At 40.0% G+C, this 15,665-nt stretch overlaps 1 protein-coding gene across 22 annotated transcripts in view; it reads left to right on the forward strand.

Moving 5' to 3' along the window:
* Nucleotides 1-15,665, forward strand: part of PTK2 (protein tyrosine kinase 2) — a 190,250-nt gene that overhangs the window by 56,253 nt on the left and 118,332 nt on the right. For 4 of the 22 annotated variants that reach the window (XM_014255583.2, XM_088068959.1, XM_088068999.1 and 1 more), the window contains exon 1: nucleotides 1,300-1,622. The exons of 17 other annotated variants lie outside the window; for them this stretch is intronic. In XM_014255583.2, the coding sequence (XP_014111058.1) occupies nucleotides 1,520-1,622 (103 nt within the window). In that variant the 5' untranslated portion in view covers nucleotides 1,300-1,519. Of the gene's footprint in view, nucleotides 1-1,299; nucleotides 1,623-3,580; nucleotides 3,601-15,665 lie in introns of those variants that run through there. One more of the 22 variants, XM_088068974.1, reaches the window with a different exon arrangement.

A 15,665-nucleotide genomic window follows, 5' to 3' on the forward strand; every position in this document is an offset into this window, starting at 1 on the left:
GGCCTAATCTCTCTCTCTCTTTCTCTCTCTTTTCTTTTTTTTTTTCTTTTTTTTTTTCTCTCGTTTAAATAGAGAAGCAGACAATATTTAAATGCAGTTGCTGCTTCCTTTCTTCTTTTTTTCTTTTTATCAAGAATTTTGACATACACCACTAATTCTGCAAGGGCAGTCAGTATATTGAGAAATGAGATGGCAGTAAAGAATGGTAATTAAACATATGCTGTAGACGAGTGCATGCTGCTACAAGTAGGCAGATAGGTTAAGTTGAAGGCTGCTGGCTTTAGATTAATTCCCTTTTGGTTCTAGTCTTGGATAAGCCTTACGCCTTACTGCTGAGGGCTGGGAGTGAGAAGAGATTACCATGGAATATATAAAGAGCTTTAATGTTAAGTGTGAGTCTTGTTCCTGTTGATTTTAATAAGTATTATAGCTGAATCAGTTATTTATATTTTTTGTGAAATACTTTGCTGTGAGTAAAACGGATATTTGCTTTATTTCCATATACACATTCTGCCTGTGTGTGTGTGATTGTTATAAACATAGGCTTTTGCACTGTTTATACTCACCATTTTAAAAGAAAACTGTTTGTAGGCAGTTTTGATGTTAGGTGCTGCAAAGTTAAGAAGAAACAAAGGCCGTTCACCATCTGGGGTGAATGTTTGAGGTGACCTTTGCCTTCTGATGAGAAGTCAATAAAGAAGCCCCGGGTTTAGGGGGGGTTGGATGTGGCACCGAGTAAGGACTGCCTGGGCTGCGGTATTCATTCTTTAGGGCCAGGCAGCACTGCCAGGGTACTTCCATCCATAATCTCGTGGAGTGAGGCAACTGCTGAAGGAGGGTGTGACCGCAATTCTTGCTGAAGTTTGGGGAAGTTCTCCAGCGTTAATAGGGGAGTTCCCGTGGGCTTAGAGGGAAGTTTTGCGCTTTTAGGATGCCAGGCACTTGTGTTGGTAAGCGGACACAGCAGATGTGTAAAAGCGATGGCAAAACGCGGGTGCGGCAGGGGAAGGGGCGGTGCGGGGCAGCCGGGAATGGGAACATCAGCGGCGGCGAAGCGAGGCCGGTCCGCAGCCTGCCCGGGCGGCATTTCCAGCGCTCTGTCTTTGCGCAGAGAGTGAACCGGAGACTGCGGGGCGCGGGCAGCAGACGGGGATTAGCATATTAATGGGAGCTGGGTAATCGCCTCCCGCCCCTGCCCGCCCTCCTCCGCAGGGCTCACTCCGCCTCGGCACCGCTCCGGGGACGAGGACGAGGAGGTGGATGATGCTTCGGGGCGGGGGGAGATGAGGCAGCGGCGCGGCTTCCCTGCTGCGGAGCGCGCTGGAGCTCCGGGCGGGCCGGGGGACCGCGCTCCCCCCGCAACCAGGTGAAGCCGCACCGCCCCGGGGAGGGCCGGGTCTCCCTCCTCTCCCCGGGATCCGGCACGTCCAGGCGGCTCCAGCCTCCCCCCGCAAGAGCCCGGAGCGCTGAATCGGGACATTGTGTGCCGGAGCTGGCCGGCATCGAACACGCTCTGTGTATGTGGCTGCTGGAGGTGGCCGGGCAGCAGCCCCCGAGGCGGGCAGGTGCGGGCTGCATGGAGAAAAGCGGCTGCAGCCCATTCCCCATGTGCTGGGCTAAAGGTACTCCGACCTTTTATTTATATATATATGTGTGTGTGTGTATATATCTCCCTCTTAATTTAACGTTTTCCCACCTGTGATTCTATGGGTTTTTTCCTATCAAAGCCAAGCTAAAGAATAAAATATTCTGGTCATGCGCTTGCAGTGCGGAGCTGCCCCTCCGCAGGAGCTGCTTCACCTGACAGCTGGGATTTTTTTTTTTCCCCCTCCCTCTGCCTTTAAGTATGATTTGAAATGAAAAGAGCGCTTGAGCTGTTTGGTTTGTACTTGCACTGATCTGAGGATCTGACGGCTTTGTTTGTGATCTTTGTATTTTGAAGCCGCTGCGAGGGTGATTCTGCTTTCACTCACCTTTTAGAAGAAATACTTTTTAAGTGTCTGATCCTGATCGTAGGGAGCGTTTACAGTGGAAGACTCACATCTTTTTCTTGATCTCTCCGAATTTGCCACCTGTATTATCCACCCCAGACTGAGACAATAAGTAACCACAGAGCATGAATTTATTACAGTGAGAGGGTTGGACTTGAAATTGAGGCTTAACAATAGTTAGATGGACATGGGAAAATCATTCACATGGTAATCTTAATTTGCACCCGAAGACATTAATATTTACCGTATTATCATCTGGATGTTATTTGTATATTGTAGTTGTGGATGTGAGTTTACTTAAAATTCTGTTAATAGTCAAAGAATCAAATCTTCCTTAGATGGAAAACAGCTGTAAAAAGTTGAGTGTTGCTGGTTGTAAGCATAACTTTTGTCGTGCTTGCTTTCATTTCAATGTACTTTCTTTTTTGGAAGAGAAGCTGGCAGTGAAGTATTGCGTCACTGTAATCTTGGATCACGGACAGCCAGTTACTTCAGGAGTTCAGGGCAAATGTATCTGAAGTAAGGATTTGATAGGCATAGCTGCTGATTTGTTGTCTTAAAAAAATAACATTAAATTTATTTACAGTTTTTATTGTCTAGTGATTAGGAGGAAACACGAAGAAGTATTTAGCTTTACAGAACCTTACAGAAGTATTTAGCTTAAACTAGTCTTTGCCACACATTGACATATTATAGTAGCACGTAAGTAGAAAAGACTTAGAAATGGGAGAAGTTGGAACACCACACCCTGGTTTCATGAAGTGCAGAACCTGTCAGCTCACTGGGGAATAATGGTTAGTAAACAATGAGTAACGGTAATGGGAAACAAAGGTAAAACAGAGTGTCCTTTGCTTTTAGTAAAACTTGTTTACCGTGAAGGGGTAACAACAATGCCACATCTGCATGTCATAAATTGAATAACAAAAGTATTCGATGAAATTTGGATTCATCTCCTTGGACTATTGCGAGGGTCAGGATGAAGGTACTTTCTAGAAAGTAACTTTTAAAAGTAGGGAAGAAGAATGTTCTGAGAGCAAAAGCAAGTTTTTTGCCATCTGTTGTTCAGGCTGGTTAGTGTTGAGGTATCTCTGCCCCCTACTCCAGTCCCAGAGGATACCTGCAGCAGGGCTGGGGATGGTTGCATTGGGCTACGAGAAAAGGTATTGATCCCCCTCTCCCCCCACCATTCCAATGACTAAAATGAATGAAAAATGATCCCACCTCTTCCTCAGTCGCCTGTGTTCTAAGAAGATAACTTAAGGGAACATTGCTTGTCCATCCCTCCTGCCCCAAAATGTGGAGAGCAGCCCTGTAATTTCTTGTTATTCCTGTTGGGGGGAGAAGGGGGACACCTGGAGTTGCATAAGAGGACAAAGGCACCAGGAACTTCACAGCTGCCAGCTGTGATGATTTCTAGAAAAAGCTTCATCACAACCTCCCAAAAAAAGAGGACAGATGAGAAATAGCTTGGGTTATATTTGTCATTGAATGGTGGCCATGCCTTAGTCGATGATTACTCTGTGTACTGTTCACCGGCTTAACCTTAGGGAAATGAGACGGATCTGGCCTACTTTGATAAGGGCTGTGAGATATCTGCAGTCCAAGAAAGGTAATATATTAATGAGAGAACCATTTAGTTCTGATCTCTTTATTCTGGCTCTTTGGTTTTTCTGTTAAAGCTTCAGGTTACTTGTAGAAAAAACGGATAAAAGTTTTAAGTATTTTATAATGTATTAAATGTGATCTTGATGTGTATATTTTATTATCCATAACTTTTTTCTAAGTGCTCTGTTCTCTTTTGAATGGGACAGATTAAGCTTTCATTGTACGAGGTGTGATCTCAGCAAATGTTTGTTCTTTGAAAAGGCTTTGAAATATTTCAGTGAGTCTGTGTTCATACAGAGCTTCCACTTTTTTTTAGCATTCTTAAATCTGAAATCGTCAAATCTTCTTAGCGATAGCGTGGGATGACCTAATTGCAGCCAATTCTGTGGATCTGTCTGTAGGACTGCAACAAAGATATTTACTTGCTTTAGAAAGTATTTATGTAAATCTGTGTTGTTGCTTTTTTGCCTTCTCTTCACATCTAAATCTAATCTAAGTAGTGTTGCTGGATTGAATAATTTAGTCTGGATCTGCAGATTCCAGATTTGAGGGTATTCTGATGGGTGAATGAAGAGAAAGTGTGTATGTTGTTGCTGGCATATTTCTTCTCAGTAAGTCTGTATTACTTTAGTCAGGATAGGAGTAAGACATTTTTGGCTGCTTCCTCCCTGTCATTAAATAATTTGAAACTTAAAATGTCAGGTCTTGTGGACTAAACATCATGAGGCTTAATTACACCTTTGAGGGATGCTGAAGTGGGTGTCTTGATCCCTGAGCAGTCCCCACTCCTTTCCCAGCTATGTGCTGAAACTTTGTGCTGATATCATACAGCGCTATTTCCTTTCTGCCTGTAACAGCACACTAGAAAGTAGTCATGGATCATGAAAGACTTTTCACTAACATCTCAGAACTTTGTTAAGATCATTAATAGTATAATGTGTTACACTTTGACTTAGATACTTTTGTTGGTGAACTTTTTTTTTGTTTCCTGTGAATACCTGCCATTTTAACCTTATACAGTAACTGTGTGAAAGCAGTTGTAAATGTGACAGCCAAGGGTAGTTGGGCATCTCTGCTATAGGTCTGAATTATCCACCCCCAAGGAGGAGGAAGTTTCTAGAATATTTTCCAGAAGAGCTCTGTTTAGTAATTTCTGAACAATTAATTGATGTAGTTCAGTGTGTGCTGTCTAAGTTGTTAGTGGAGGGTGATCACAGTCCTTGAACGCAGCCCGTCAAGCTAATGTGTGAAGTCTACACTGACTTAAAATAATTAAGCCAAATTCAGTCAAAAACCTTGTATTGATTAAAATAAATATTTAAAAATTTAATCTATCTGTGTTGTGAAATGTATTTAATCTGCTGGGAAAGAGTTTTGCCCTATATAAATGTTGCAATCTTTTTAAGGAGAGAAGCAGTTCCAAGTTAAATGTTGTGGGTTTGTTTTTAGGTGAGCCCTGCTGTGATTCAGGGGGGTGTGGTCAGATGGGACCTGCTGGTCATGTGTTGAATATAAGCAAGACAGTTGGATGCATAAGAGAAGAGTTCAGAGCTGTTTCTCCTTCATCTCCATGTCCTAAATCTCTGCTGTTTTGCTAACAGTGATAACTCAATACAAGAGACCCTTACATTTTTAGGTGATAGGTGATCACTGAGAGGGACAGTCACAGAGAATGGACTAAGGGAAATTGCTGTTACTGTATGAAGGTTGTAGGCAGGTAAATCTCTAAAGCAAGATACCCTGCTTCTTTGACACAGACATTGTATATGCAACATGGAAATATAATTGTTCTTGTCTATCAGAAAGGAAAAAAGCCATTCTGTTTGTATGAGTGTTCTGCTGCATTTTCTCAGTGAGCTTCAGTTGAAGTGAATGGAGGGAAGCACCTGCTCTTGCATTTTTTTCAGTCATCTGTAGATAGTTTAGGAGTGACATTAGGTGCTTTTTCCTTGGTGTCTGAGGGCAGTACAACTAAGAAGAGTCTGGTCTGTCATTTGACAGTCTGTTGTTGACTAACTACGTGGGCTATATTGGCCATTTCCTTCTAGATGATAAACTAGCCTAAACTTTTGTTAAACTTAATAATAACTTCGTAGCTTCTTGAGCTGTGAGATTTGCAAACCATAAAAAAACATCTCTTCAGTTCCTGGGATTTTTAGGAGGCTTTTGTAGAAAGAAGAAAAATAATGTTAATCTCATCAAACCCCTGATTTTCAAAAGCAGTTGAAAAAAGTTCGTAGAATCACAGAATGTTTTGGGCTAGCAGGGACCTTAAAGATCATCTGTCTAGTTCCAGCTCCCCTGCCATGGGCAAGGGCACCTTCCACTAGACTGGATTTCTTAGAGTGTTGTATTCCTGATATGCCTGTATATATTTAAAGGTGGAAAAAACTCTGGAAAAGCAAGGAGGAGTTCTCCCCTTCATTGTTACAGCACAGCGTGTGGTAGCTCAATATTCTTGAAATTACAGGAACTATGCAGCTCCAGGAGTCTGCTGCATTCCCACTAGGGTGATTGTTCCATATTCAAAGACGACTGGAATGGAAGATGGAGCTTGAGATATTTTTACAAGAAAGGAAAGTGATTGTTTTAAGGGCTGGGGGGAGCATTTGGTGTTCCCTGGGTAATGGAGATGTGTGATCTTATCAATTGTAGCACCTGGTAATGAGCCAGTGAACCAGCTTGGAATTAAATTCTGAGCTGCCTGGGAAAAAACTAAAATTTCAGTAAGGAAAACAAAATGTTTCAAATATCCTTTAAAAGAAGCATTAGCAAACAGGCCTAAGGGCAAAGTGTGGAAGTTGGCACCCAAGTGGATGTTTCATTGTTGGAAATTGTGCATTAAGCAGAAAAGTTAACCAGGAGCTTATAGCCCTAATTGCTTTTTTATTCAGTTTATATTTGAAATTTCTTTATCAGAAGTCTCATTGTGTGTTTGCATATATTTATATACACATATATAAATAAGTGCATAATTTGCCTTGCCCAGTTAGCCTGGCAACAGCTGCAGTATTTAAACGTTAGATACCAAAGATGATCTCTTACCTGTTTCTGTGTTTTTAGCAAATGCAATTCATTGGGAATTGTCTCTTTTGGAATCTTTTTTATTAGTAGGACTGTGGTACTGAAATTAGCTTTTGTGACTGGTGTTATACTTGTAAGAAATGTATTAGCTTGTCTCAGTCCTTCACTTGCTGTAGTGTTGCTGAAATAGAATAGTTGCAAATTCATGTCTTGTAAAAATTTTGATATGCCATCAAAGAGTATGTACGTCTCATTAATTGTGTGGAAAAAAAATCTCACTAGTATTCCTAAATTCATGACCTGATGTGGGTTTGTTAATGGAATTAATAAAAACTGGAGACATTACAGATTAATATCCTATAAGTACACTATAAGGATGGTAGGGAAGCCTGTAAAAGTTGCTGAATTCTATAACCTGGCACAACAAACAAAAGCCAGATATAAGGAAATATCTTTGTAAATACTAGATTAAAAGATGCTTAGGTACAGGACATCATAAATGTATTTGATTAGAGGAGTTACAAAAATATTGTATCATTCATGAAGATTTCATCATCATGCAAAAGCAATGAGGTCACTGCATATATCCTGTTGAATCCCTGTTGAGAACTGCCAGTGCCAGTTTTCCCTGAGGGGTTGTCAAGGACAGTGGTTGCTGAGGTATGGAGGTAACTGGTGGTTGCCCAGCACTGAGTGATTCTGTATTTCTGTATCATTGGCATACGGAAAGAGGGTAGGATTGTCGACTTCTGATATTTAATGTACCTTAGCATAGACATTAAGGAAAGCATTTCTCTGTGTATTCAATCCTGCTGAGTCATTTCATTGAAAATAACCTGTAAACAAACTCCCTTTTTTCATTTATTTGTTTGATTACTGAGGTTTGTTACTTTGCCAGAAGGGAGGTTGCTTAATCCTTTCCCCAAGCACTGTCACTGCTTTCTGAAGTAGTTTCTCCTGCCAATGATTCCAGATCCATTACAGCAAGCACTAGGGGTTTGTGCTTTCTATTTAAATTGGAATCTGCAAATGAAGTATTGTCCCTTGCTTTACCAAGGAGAAGTCTAAGAAGAAACAGCTTTTTCCATGGCCTAAGTCTCCTCATCTTGAGTAAATAGAGGAGTAAAATCAGTGTGTGCTTCAGTTCTGCAGGGACTTGGGACAGCAGCTTGCAGCAACTGAGCACTTCAGTGATGTCCTGTGCAGGGTCACATCAACAGGGGATGGTGTAATGAACTGAAGGGTCGCATTTTGAGACTGAAAGCTGAACTTTTTACTTCAATTGGGTGTGTTATAGAACTAAAACCAGATTTTCCTCACTTGAACAATATCTCATGATGAAGCAAAATTAATCACTAATTGCCAGTATTTGGTCATGGATTTCCATACCGTTTGAATTTTCTTCTTTAACATCCATATAAAGGTCATTGAAGCGAGGAACATTTTCATCATAAGTGATCGCAGGGTGAGTAATGGTCTGTGGTCCTGTTACATCTTTATTTCTCAGAAGGAGAGTGGGAAGGACCTGGGTGTGTTCTGTAGCTTCTTAGCTGATCTTGGAGGATAAGGGGGCAATGGGATTTAAACTCTTCTCACAACCTTTCTGCTAATGTTTGCAACTCAGCAATGATCTGTTCCTGCTGGTATGAGGAGATAGTAGGAATCACGTTCCTGAAATCTGTGTTCAGCTCAAAGGGGGCTCTGTCTTGGCTGTGTCACAATGGTTGGTCAAGATAATCTGAAGAATTGCAACAAAGATACTTTGGAGTAGAGCAGCCTTTTCAATTTGATCCTAACAAATGATTCCCATGCAACAAATTGCATTGCCAGGTACTTGAACAGCAGCTTTTTGTCCATTCAGGTGTTTGATTGCAGCAGTTTTAACTAATCCTGGCAGAATTAAGAGGTCTCTGATTTATGGTTGTATACAGCTGTATCTGTCAAATAGGAGCATGTGTGTGCTGCAGATATCCATCCTAGCCCCTTCCCAGAGGGAAAAGGCACTGCTCAGGTGACAGGGAGCTGTGTATCTGTTCCAGTTCAGGGCTGATTCCTGTGTCATATTTGTCACAAGAGCAGCAGAGAAATTAAGATTTGCATCCTCAGCTGTTCCAGTCAGTGTCCTCTGGCACAGAAGTGAGATGGGCATGTAGGGGTGGTCTCTGTCAGGTCATTAAGTTAATGTTTTATCAGCTTACCAGGTTTAGCAGAAGATGGGCTTTTCTGCATGTGTTTCTGAACCTAAAATTAAGGGGATTTTGTTCTAGTTATGATTGTGAGGACTTAATGCCTGAGGTTTTCTTACACAGAGTTGGGAGGATGCCGTAGAATCCCAGCATGGGTTGGGTTGGAAGGAATCTCCAAGATCATTTCATTCCAACCCCCTCAGCCATGGACAGGTATGCCTTCCACTATCCCTGGTTTCTCCAAGCCCTGTCCCACCTGGCCGTGGACACTTCCAGGGATGGGGCAGTCACAACTTCTCTGGGCAATCTGTGCCAGGGCCTCACCATCCTCACACTAGAGAACTTCTTCCATGTCCCTGTTCTGTCCTTGAAATGAAAGATTTACCCCTTCAGTCTTTTGCTCTTTTATATTTTTTTAAATACATACACATAGTATTTCATAGAGTACATAATATAAAACATAAGGTTTATTATATACTATATATAGTGCTTTATAGATATAGGGTTAGGGTAGGAAAACATCCATTAATTTCCTTTTTTTGTATAGGTTCTGGTTTTATGTGATACTGAACAAACTTTTTGCTGGTTTTGGTTGCATTAATTTAGTTTTCTTAGAACAAGCTGTTTGACCTGTATAGACCAGTAGTGTTTGAAGTACCAAATTTGCACATCTTAAATATCTTTTAAATATCTTTTAAATATCTTTTGTTTTAAGCTATCTCATTTCTCTTCCCAGCTCTGGCTGTGATGCATTTGTGCAGTTTAAGTACAGTGTCCCACACTGATGAAAACCAAGGTGTTTCAGTAGAAGCAGGAGCACTTGTTGTGGCTGTGGCTGCCAAATAATTTCTGTGATAAATCCTCCTTCAGGTAGTCTTCTTCTCAGAATTACTCAAGTCCTTAATTGCTTATGCTGTGTCTGGAATCTCTAAAATTGTTCATGCCTAAAATTTGAAGGGAAAATAGTTGTGCTTTTTCTGTGTCCAGTTCTGGGAGGGAGCAGTGGCTGTTGGAGATGGGAGTGGGAACAAGCTGGAAATGAGAATTATCTGAACTCAGGAGCACGCACACCCTGGGTACTCCTGGATACACAACAAGGTCATAATCACAATTCCTGTTTCATCCTGTAGGAAAAGCCGGGCAAGTTAAAACACAATGTTTATTTAGTAGAGAAAAGCAATGGCAATCAGTCACTTCTGTTTAATCCAGATTTATTTCTAGTTTGTTTTTTTTTTACTGTTAAAATCACAGTGAAACCAAAGTAAAATAAACCACATTGGGAGATTTTGGGTGTAAAAATCTCAGGAACAAGAAAAAAACAATCAAAATGGGGGGAAAACTGATACTTGAAACTGGCTGTAAGATGGGATCATACTTGGGTCTGTACTTAAAAGTACACAGAGGTCAAAAATACTGGCTGAAGGATTTTTACATTCAGGTGTCTCAATTTACTTGTGTGGTTGCAATAGCTTGTGCATCTTCTGGAGAATGAGAAATGAAGGCAGGTTTGAAACTTGCAGTCATAAACTTTCTTCAGCATGGTATTGGGAAATTCAGGGAAGTTTATTATGAGCACAGTATTTGGAGACATAAAATCAAAAGGGAGAACACCAAACCTCAACTTAAAATAGTTGTTTATGTCTGCCAAGAATAATATTTTATTTTATGAATTAGTCACTGATGCCTCAATCCAGTGAATATTTTCCTGTTCAGTGGTAGGAACATAAACAAGAGGTTGTGATTTTTTGGAATAGTGCTACATTTTGGAAGTGGGAGTCATTCCCTTTCCCTAGTGTGGGAATTACCATGAATTTGAGTTTTGTGTCTGCCTGTGGTACTTGTGATGCTTCAACGCTAGAGTAATTGTACAAAGTAGTAGTTAATCTATAACTTCTTGTAGGTTATTACCATAAAATTCTTGAATATTTTTTCTTCTCTCATTAGGACTTTGCTTGCTCTGTATATCCAATCTGCACTCAAATTATTAAAGGTGCTCCAGTTTTGCTGTAAATGTGAACAAAAATGTGCTGGTTTATTTTTTTTCTCTACTCGGAAAAGTATCTCTTAGATCAGGCAGTAGGTAGGACATGAGCTGTGCCCTTCTGTTCTCACAAGGACAACCTCCTGCACTGCAATGAGGTTGGTCATAAAATGTGTCCTTTGTGACTGACTGGGCAGATTTTATAGGGCCGGGTCCTTTCAGGTACTTAATGCTTCCTCCTTCCTCATCCTTGTGCCCTCAGGTACTCCAGCACTCATCACCATCAACACATTTGCGTATTCCAATCTGCTGGAAATCCATAGGGATGGGCGTTGCTTTGCAGAATTAAGGCCCTAGTGAAGAAGAAAGGACACTTTAGTTTGTGGATTTGTTAATTATGGCCTGCATGTTCTTTGACATTGGTGGTACAGTGTAACTTGGCACTGAATTTTTAGATGGATTATTATTTTTTGCTTTAATTATTATTTCTTCATGGCTTTTTTTCCTCTTTTCTTCCAGTCCACAGAGGTGCTGTTTGTTTTATGACTGTGAATTGTTTTGTTTAGCATGTAAGAGAAGATTATATAAATGTTATAATAACTTGATTTATAAGTTCAGAGCTTTCTGTCAAAACAAAATGTTCATAGGCATACTCCCAGCATAATTTGTTATCTCCCTTTAATCTTAATTTTGTTGCATTGAAACAAGCAAACATGGAATTTAAGCCTCCTCCTGCAAGATGTCCCATAAGATTTGACAAATTCTATCCAAAATAATTTCTTTGTAAATACCTTACCTTAGTATACATCTTCACTAAGTGCCTTTTAAAACATCAAGATCAATCCATATGTTTAATGTATGCTGTACAGCAATATATTGTCTTTTTAAAATTAGACTCTGAAAGAACAAATCCAGTTTTGAATTTATGTCTTACATCTGGAAAATGAGGAACAAAGTATTTAGCTTTTTTATCACATATTGCACGTGATAGAACTTAACAATGAAGGCAGACACATCGGAGAAATAGTTTAACTTTTTTCAGGTCCTGTCCTTTTAAATGCTAATGTCTGAATTGTGATACACAAGGGAAGATGGGTCAGAGATCTTTTTTTATAAATTACATTGTATATCATAAAAGTGAAGCAAATAGAAACTGAACCAGGGTTATGTTAGTTTTGGTATTGATTGTCTGTGTCTCCAAAATATTTATGCTGTGAGTTTATTTTGATTAATTAAAACAATGAAGAATATTGAGTTTTCTAGTTAACAAAACAAAAAAAAAACAAACAAAAAAACAACGGACAAAAAAATCCCAACATACATTGGTGTTGGGAAAAGTCTTCCACAGCTCGAGTTGGCCCCACAAGCCTCAAGTCTATTGAAGAACTCCTGAAAGAAATGGAGCTTTCTCATCTTGAACGTGGTAGGGGATGGTTAAAATGAGTGGGGAAAGGGGATGGGCTGTGCTTCTGCAGTGGAGAAACCGCCGGGATCTGCTCCTGGAGGGTTTTTTTCTTACAGGGTCACCCTTTCTGTGCCTATCTCACTCTGCTCTAAGTAGTGTGTGCAGCTCAAGTTCTTGCTGTGAAAAATACATTCTCCACAAAGAAGGGTGGAACAGGGATGTTTTTGGTCTCTGTTAACTAAAGTGTTAAATAAGGAATTAGTGTTGCCCGTTAATGGATCAGAATTTGCTCGCTCTTAAAACTTTTTAAATGCATAGCATTGCAGTAAGTGGAATATAGTGGCTTGAGGCTGTTTGTTTAGGGGCTTGATTTTTTTTTTTTAATTTATTTCGCCTAAAGGGGTAGAGTAAACCATGAAGTCTCATCAAGTATGCTGCTCTGTACTCTTCTTTGTATTAGCAAAATATTCTTCTGTTCACCTCTTAAAGTGGGAAAACTAATTTCCTTCTGGAGTGTGAAAATAATTTGCAGCTCATTTCTTCGGAGCAAATCGTATTAACTCTTAATATCTCAGATTTTCCTCTGAGTGGTGTTGTCTTTGACAGAAGAACATAACTGCGTTTTAAGTGAGCTTTTCTTGTTGAATTCCTGTCAGCCATGAAACTCACTTGCTCAGTGAAATATTCTGTAGCTGATTAAAATGTAATGAAATCATGTTTCTGACAAATGCTGAGCATCTTTAAAGACCATACTTTGACATTTGCAATATAATGGGAAATAATTAGAGGTTAGTTGTGCTTATGCTGCCGTTGACTGCACCAGGCATATCTCAAATTAACCTTTTCCTTTACATTTCATTGTAGTTACTTGTTCTGTGTTCAAATAGTCTCTGGCTGAAAAGAAGCACCTCATTACCTGTTAAAAGTTCCTATCACCTCTTTAAATTTCAGTGCCTGGCTGGAGACCTGTGGATGGTGCCATGATAGTCAGTGATCAGCTATTTTGTTGATTTTGGTGCAAATTACACCTGCTCATCAGCTTCCTCTATCAGATGCAAACAAGCCTTACCTGTCTATCCTGTTTCCAGAAAATTCCATCATCTTCTGCCCCTGTTAAAGATTTTTGGTCTTTTTATTCACATCTGTCCATTTAGTTGGTCAAACTTGTCTGGGTACCAGCTAAGAGTTAAGTGGCTTTAAAGAAAGAGATAAAAGAGAAGATTGAAGTTGGAAATTACACCAAATATTGAAAGTCAGTAAATGTTATTTAATAGTTTAGCAGCAGAGGCTTAGAACTGTCAATTTTAGACTGTAAACCTCAAGGAAAACTAAACCCCCACCAAAACCAGAAATAAATAAGCCCAGAATGATTTATTCTGTCTTAATATGTAAAAGCAACTCAAAAATCATTTAAACAGCAGTAACAGGAGGACTCAGAGATAAGCAAGGGCTCCATGGTTGGGAAGAGTGGATGAGGAAATGCTTGCCAGGGAGAAAAGGGGTAGCAAGTCTTTGGCAGCAGCAAGGAAAAATTATTAAATTGGTGAAGCAGCCTCTGGTGACAACTTACTTGCCTTTGAAAAATTAACTTAAACCTCTATACAAATATACTCTTCAGAAATGATCATATATCAATTTTGTAGCTTCTAACACAGGCATGACTGTGAAACCAGACAAATTCCTGTAATGAAATTTGGATGTTAAACTATTCATGAGAACTTAAATTGTGTGCAAGAAAATATTTTTAAAAAAAAAACTTGAAAAAAATTGCCTGAGTGATGAGATATCTTTAATTTTCTTAGGCTGTTTTTTTTAAACATACTTACATGAACCCTTTTAAGGATCAGAATGTAGAGTGTGGTAGTAGAATATACTAGTAGTAGAACATAGAAATGTAGAGGGTGGTGTAGAATATAAGAGTGCAGAATACGGTATAGACTTTTTGGATATGTTCATAGATGTGCTTTTTTTATAGGGTTGTTTATTTTTCTGATTTGTTCTATAATAAACATGTTATTCAACTTCTTTTAGTTTTCTGACTTGATGTCAGGCTTTTCCAAGCCTGGAAATCATCATCTTGTGCTGGCATCTATTGACTTGATAAATGTAGTCTATGAGAAAGCTGCCAAATATCTGTGTTTTCATCATGATTTTTTGGAAGCCCCAAGGGTTATATTTGACCTTTGGAACAAGTTGGGGGAGGCCACTAAGTTGATGATGGGGCTCTGGAGCACCTCAGCTATTGAGACAGACTGGTAGAGCTGGGACTGTTTAGCCTGGAGAAGAAAAGGCTCCAGGAAGAACTCGGAGCCCTTTCCAGTGCCTAAAGGGGCTCCAAGAGAGTTGGAGAGGGACTTGGGACAAGGGCCTGGATTGACAGGATGAGGGGTAATCACCTTAAGATGAAGGACAAAAGGTTTAGATGAGATGTTGGGAAGAAATTCCTTGTGAGGGTGGTGAGGCCCTGGCACAGGTTGCCCAGAGAGGTTGTGGATATCCCATCCCTGGAAATGTCTAAGGCCAGGTTGTGTGGGGCTTGGGGCAGCATGGGATAGTGGAAGGTGTCCTTGCCCATGGCAGTGGCAGAAATGAGATGATCTTGAAAGGTCCCTTCCAACCCAAACCATTCCATGATTCTGTATTTCAGCTTCAATAACAGAAGCAAAAAGTGAAAATTTTATGGATGTTCTTAATGTAAGAGAAATTATCCCATCAGTGATTCAGTCTCATTGGACAGCATCTCCTACTTGTGACTCTCTCAGGAGACTGTGTGAGCGTGACTTTCGTCTACAGCCTGCCCTTATCTTTCTTCATTACCCACTGCATTAGAGACTTGTAGAGAATCTTTTGATATCAGTTTATTCACCCTCATGGATCTTGTAAATACTGATCAAGCTTTTCTCTGGAGTGCTGGCTTTTTTAGGTTCCCTTCACAAGGCTCCTGCTCTGCCCCTTCATTATTTTAGTTGCACTTCTCTGGACTTATGGACAATGCAGAAGATGTTCTGGAAATTCCATTGACTTTTCTATTGAACCTTGGGGCTAAAATAGAAAAAAATTAATCCATAATTCTCTCCTGGCAAGGGGCTGTGTCATGCTGAAGACACCCATCCCTTGCCTTTAGTAAGCATTGACAGAACCTCTTCCAAGTCACAAAGATCCCAAAGACCCAGTTTCAGGCTAAAATTAGGAATCTGATGAAATACTGTATTCTTTGGAATATTTAATAATTTTATACATTTGTGCAGTCTTTCCTAATGCTAACTCCTGTTCAGTCTGTGTAGGGATCTAAGTGTTTCTATGTACTTCTGACCTAGGTACCTCTGACTTGCTGCATGTTTGTGGTGTAGAAAGAAAGAAAAAAAAAAAATTCAGGTTTTATACAGAAATACTTTCATGAATATTAAAGCACACACACTCCTTGTTGAAGGAGATTGTTCTTCTATTTTCTCTCTAGCTACTATGAAGTGTTT

The sequence above is a fragment of the Pseudopodoces humilis genome, chromosome 1 (genome assembly GCF_049639895.1).
Source record: "Pseudopodoces humilis isolate 2021_Gansu_Grassland_sample_001 chromosome 1, ASM4963989v1, whole genome shotgun sequence".
Taxonomy (NCBI): Eukaryota; Metazoa; Chordata; class Aves; order Passeriformes; family Paridae; genus Pseudopodoces; species Pseudopodoces humilis.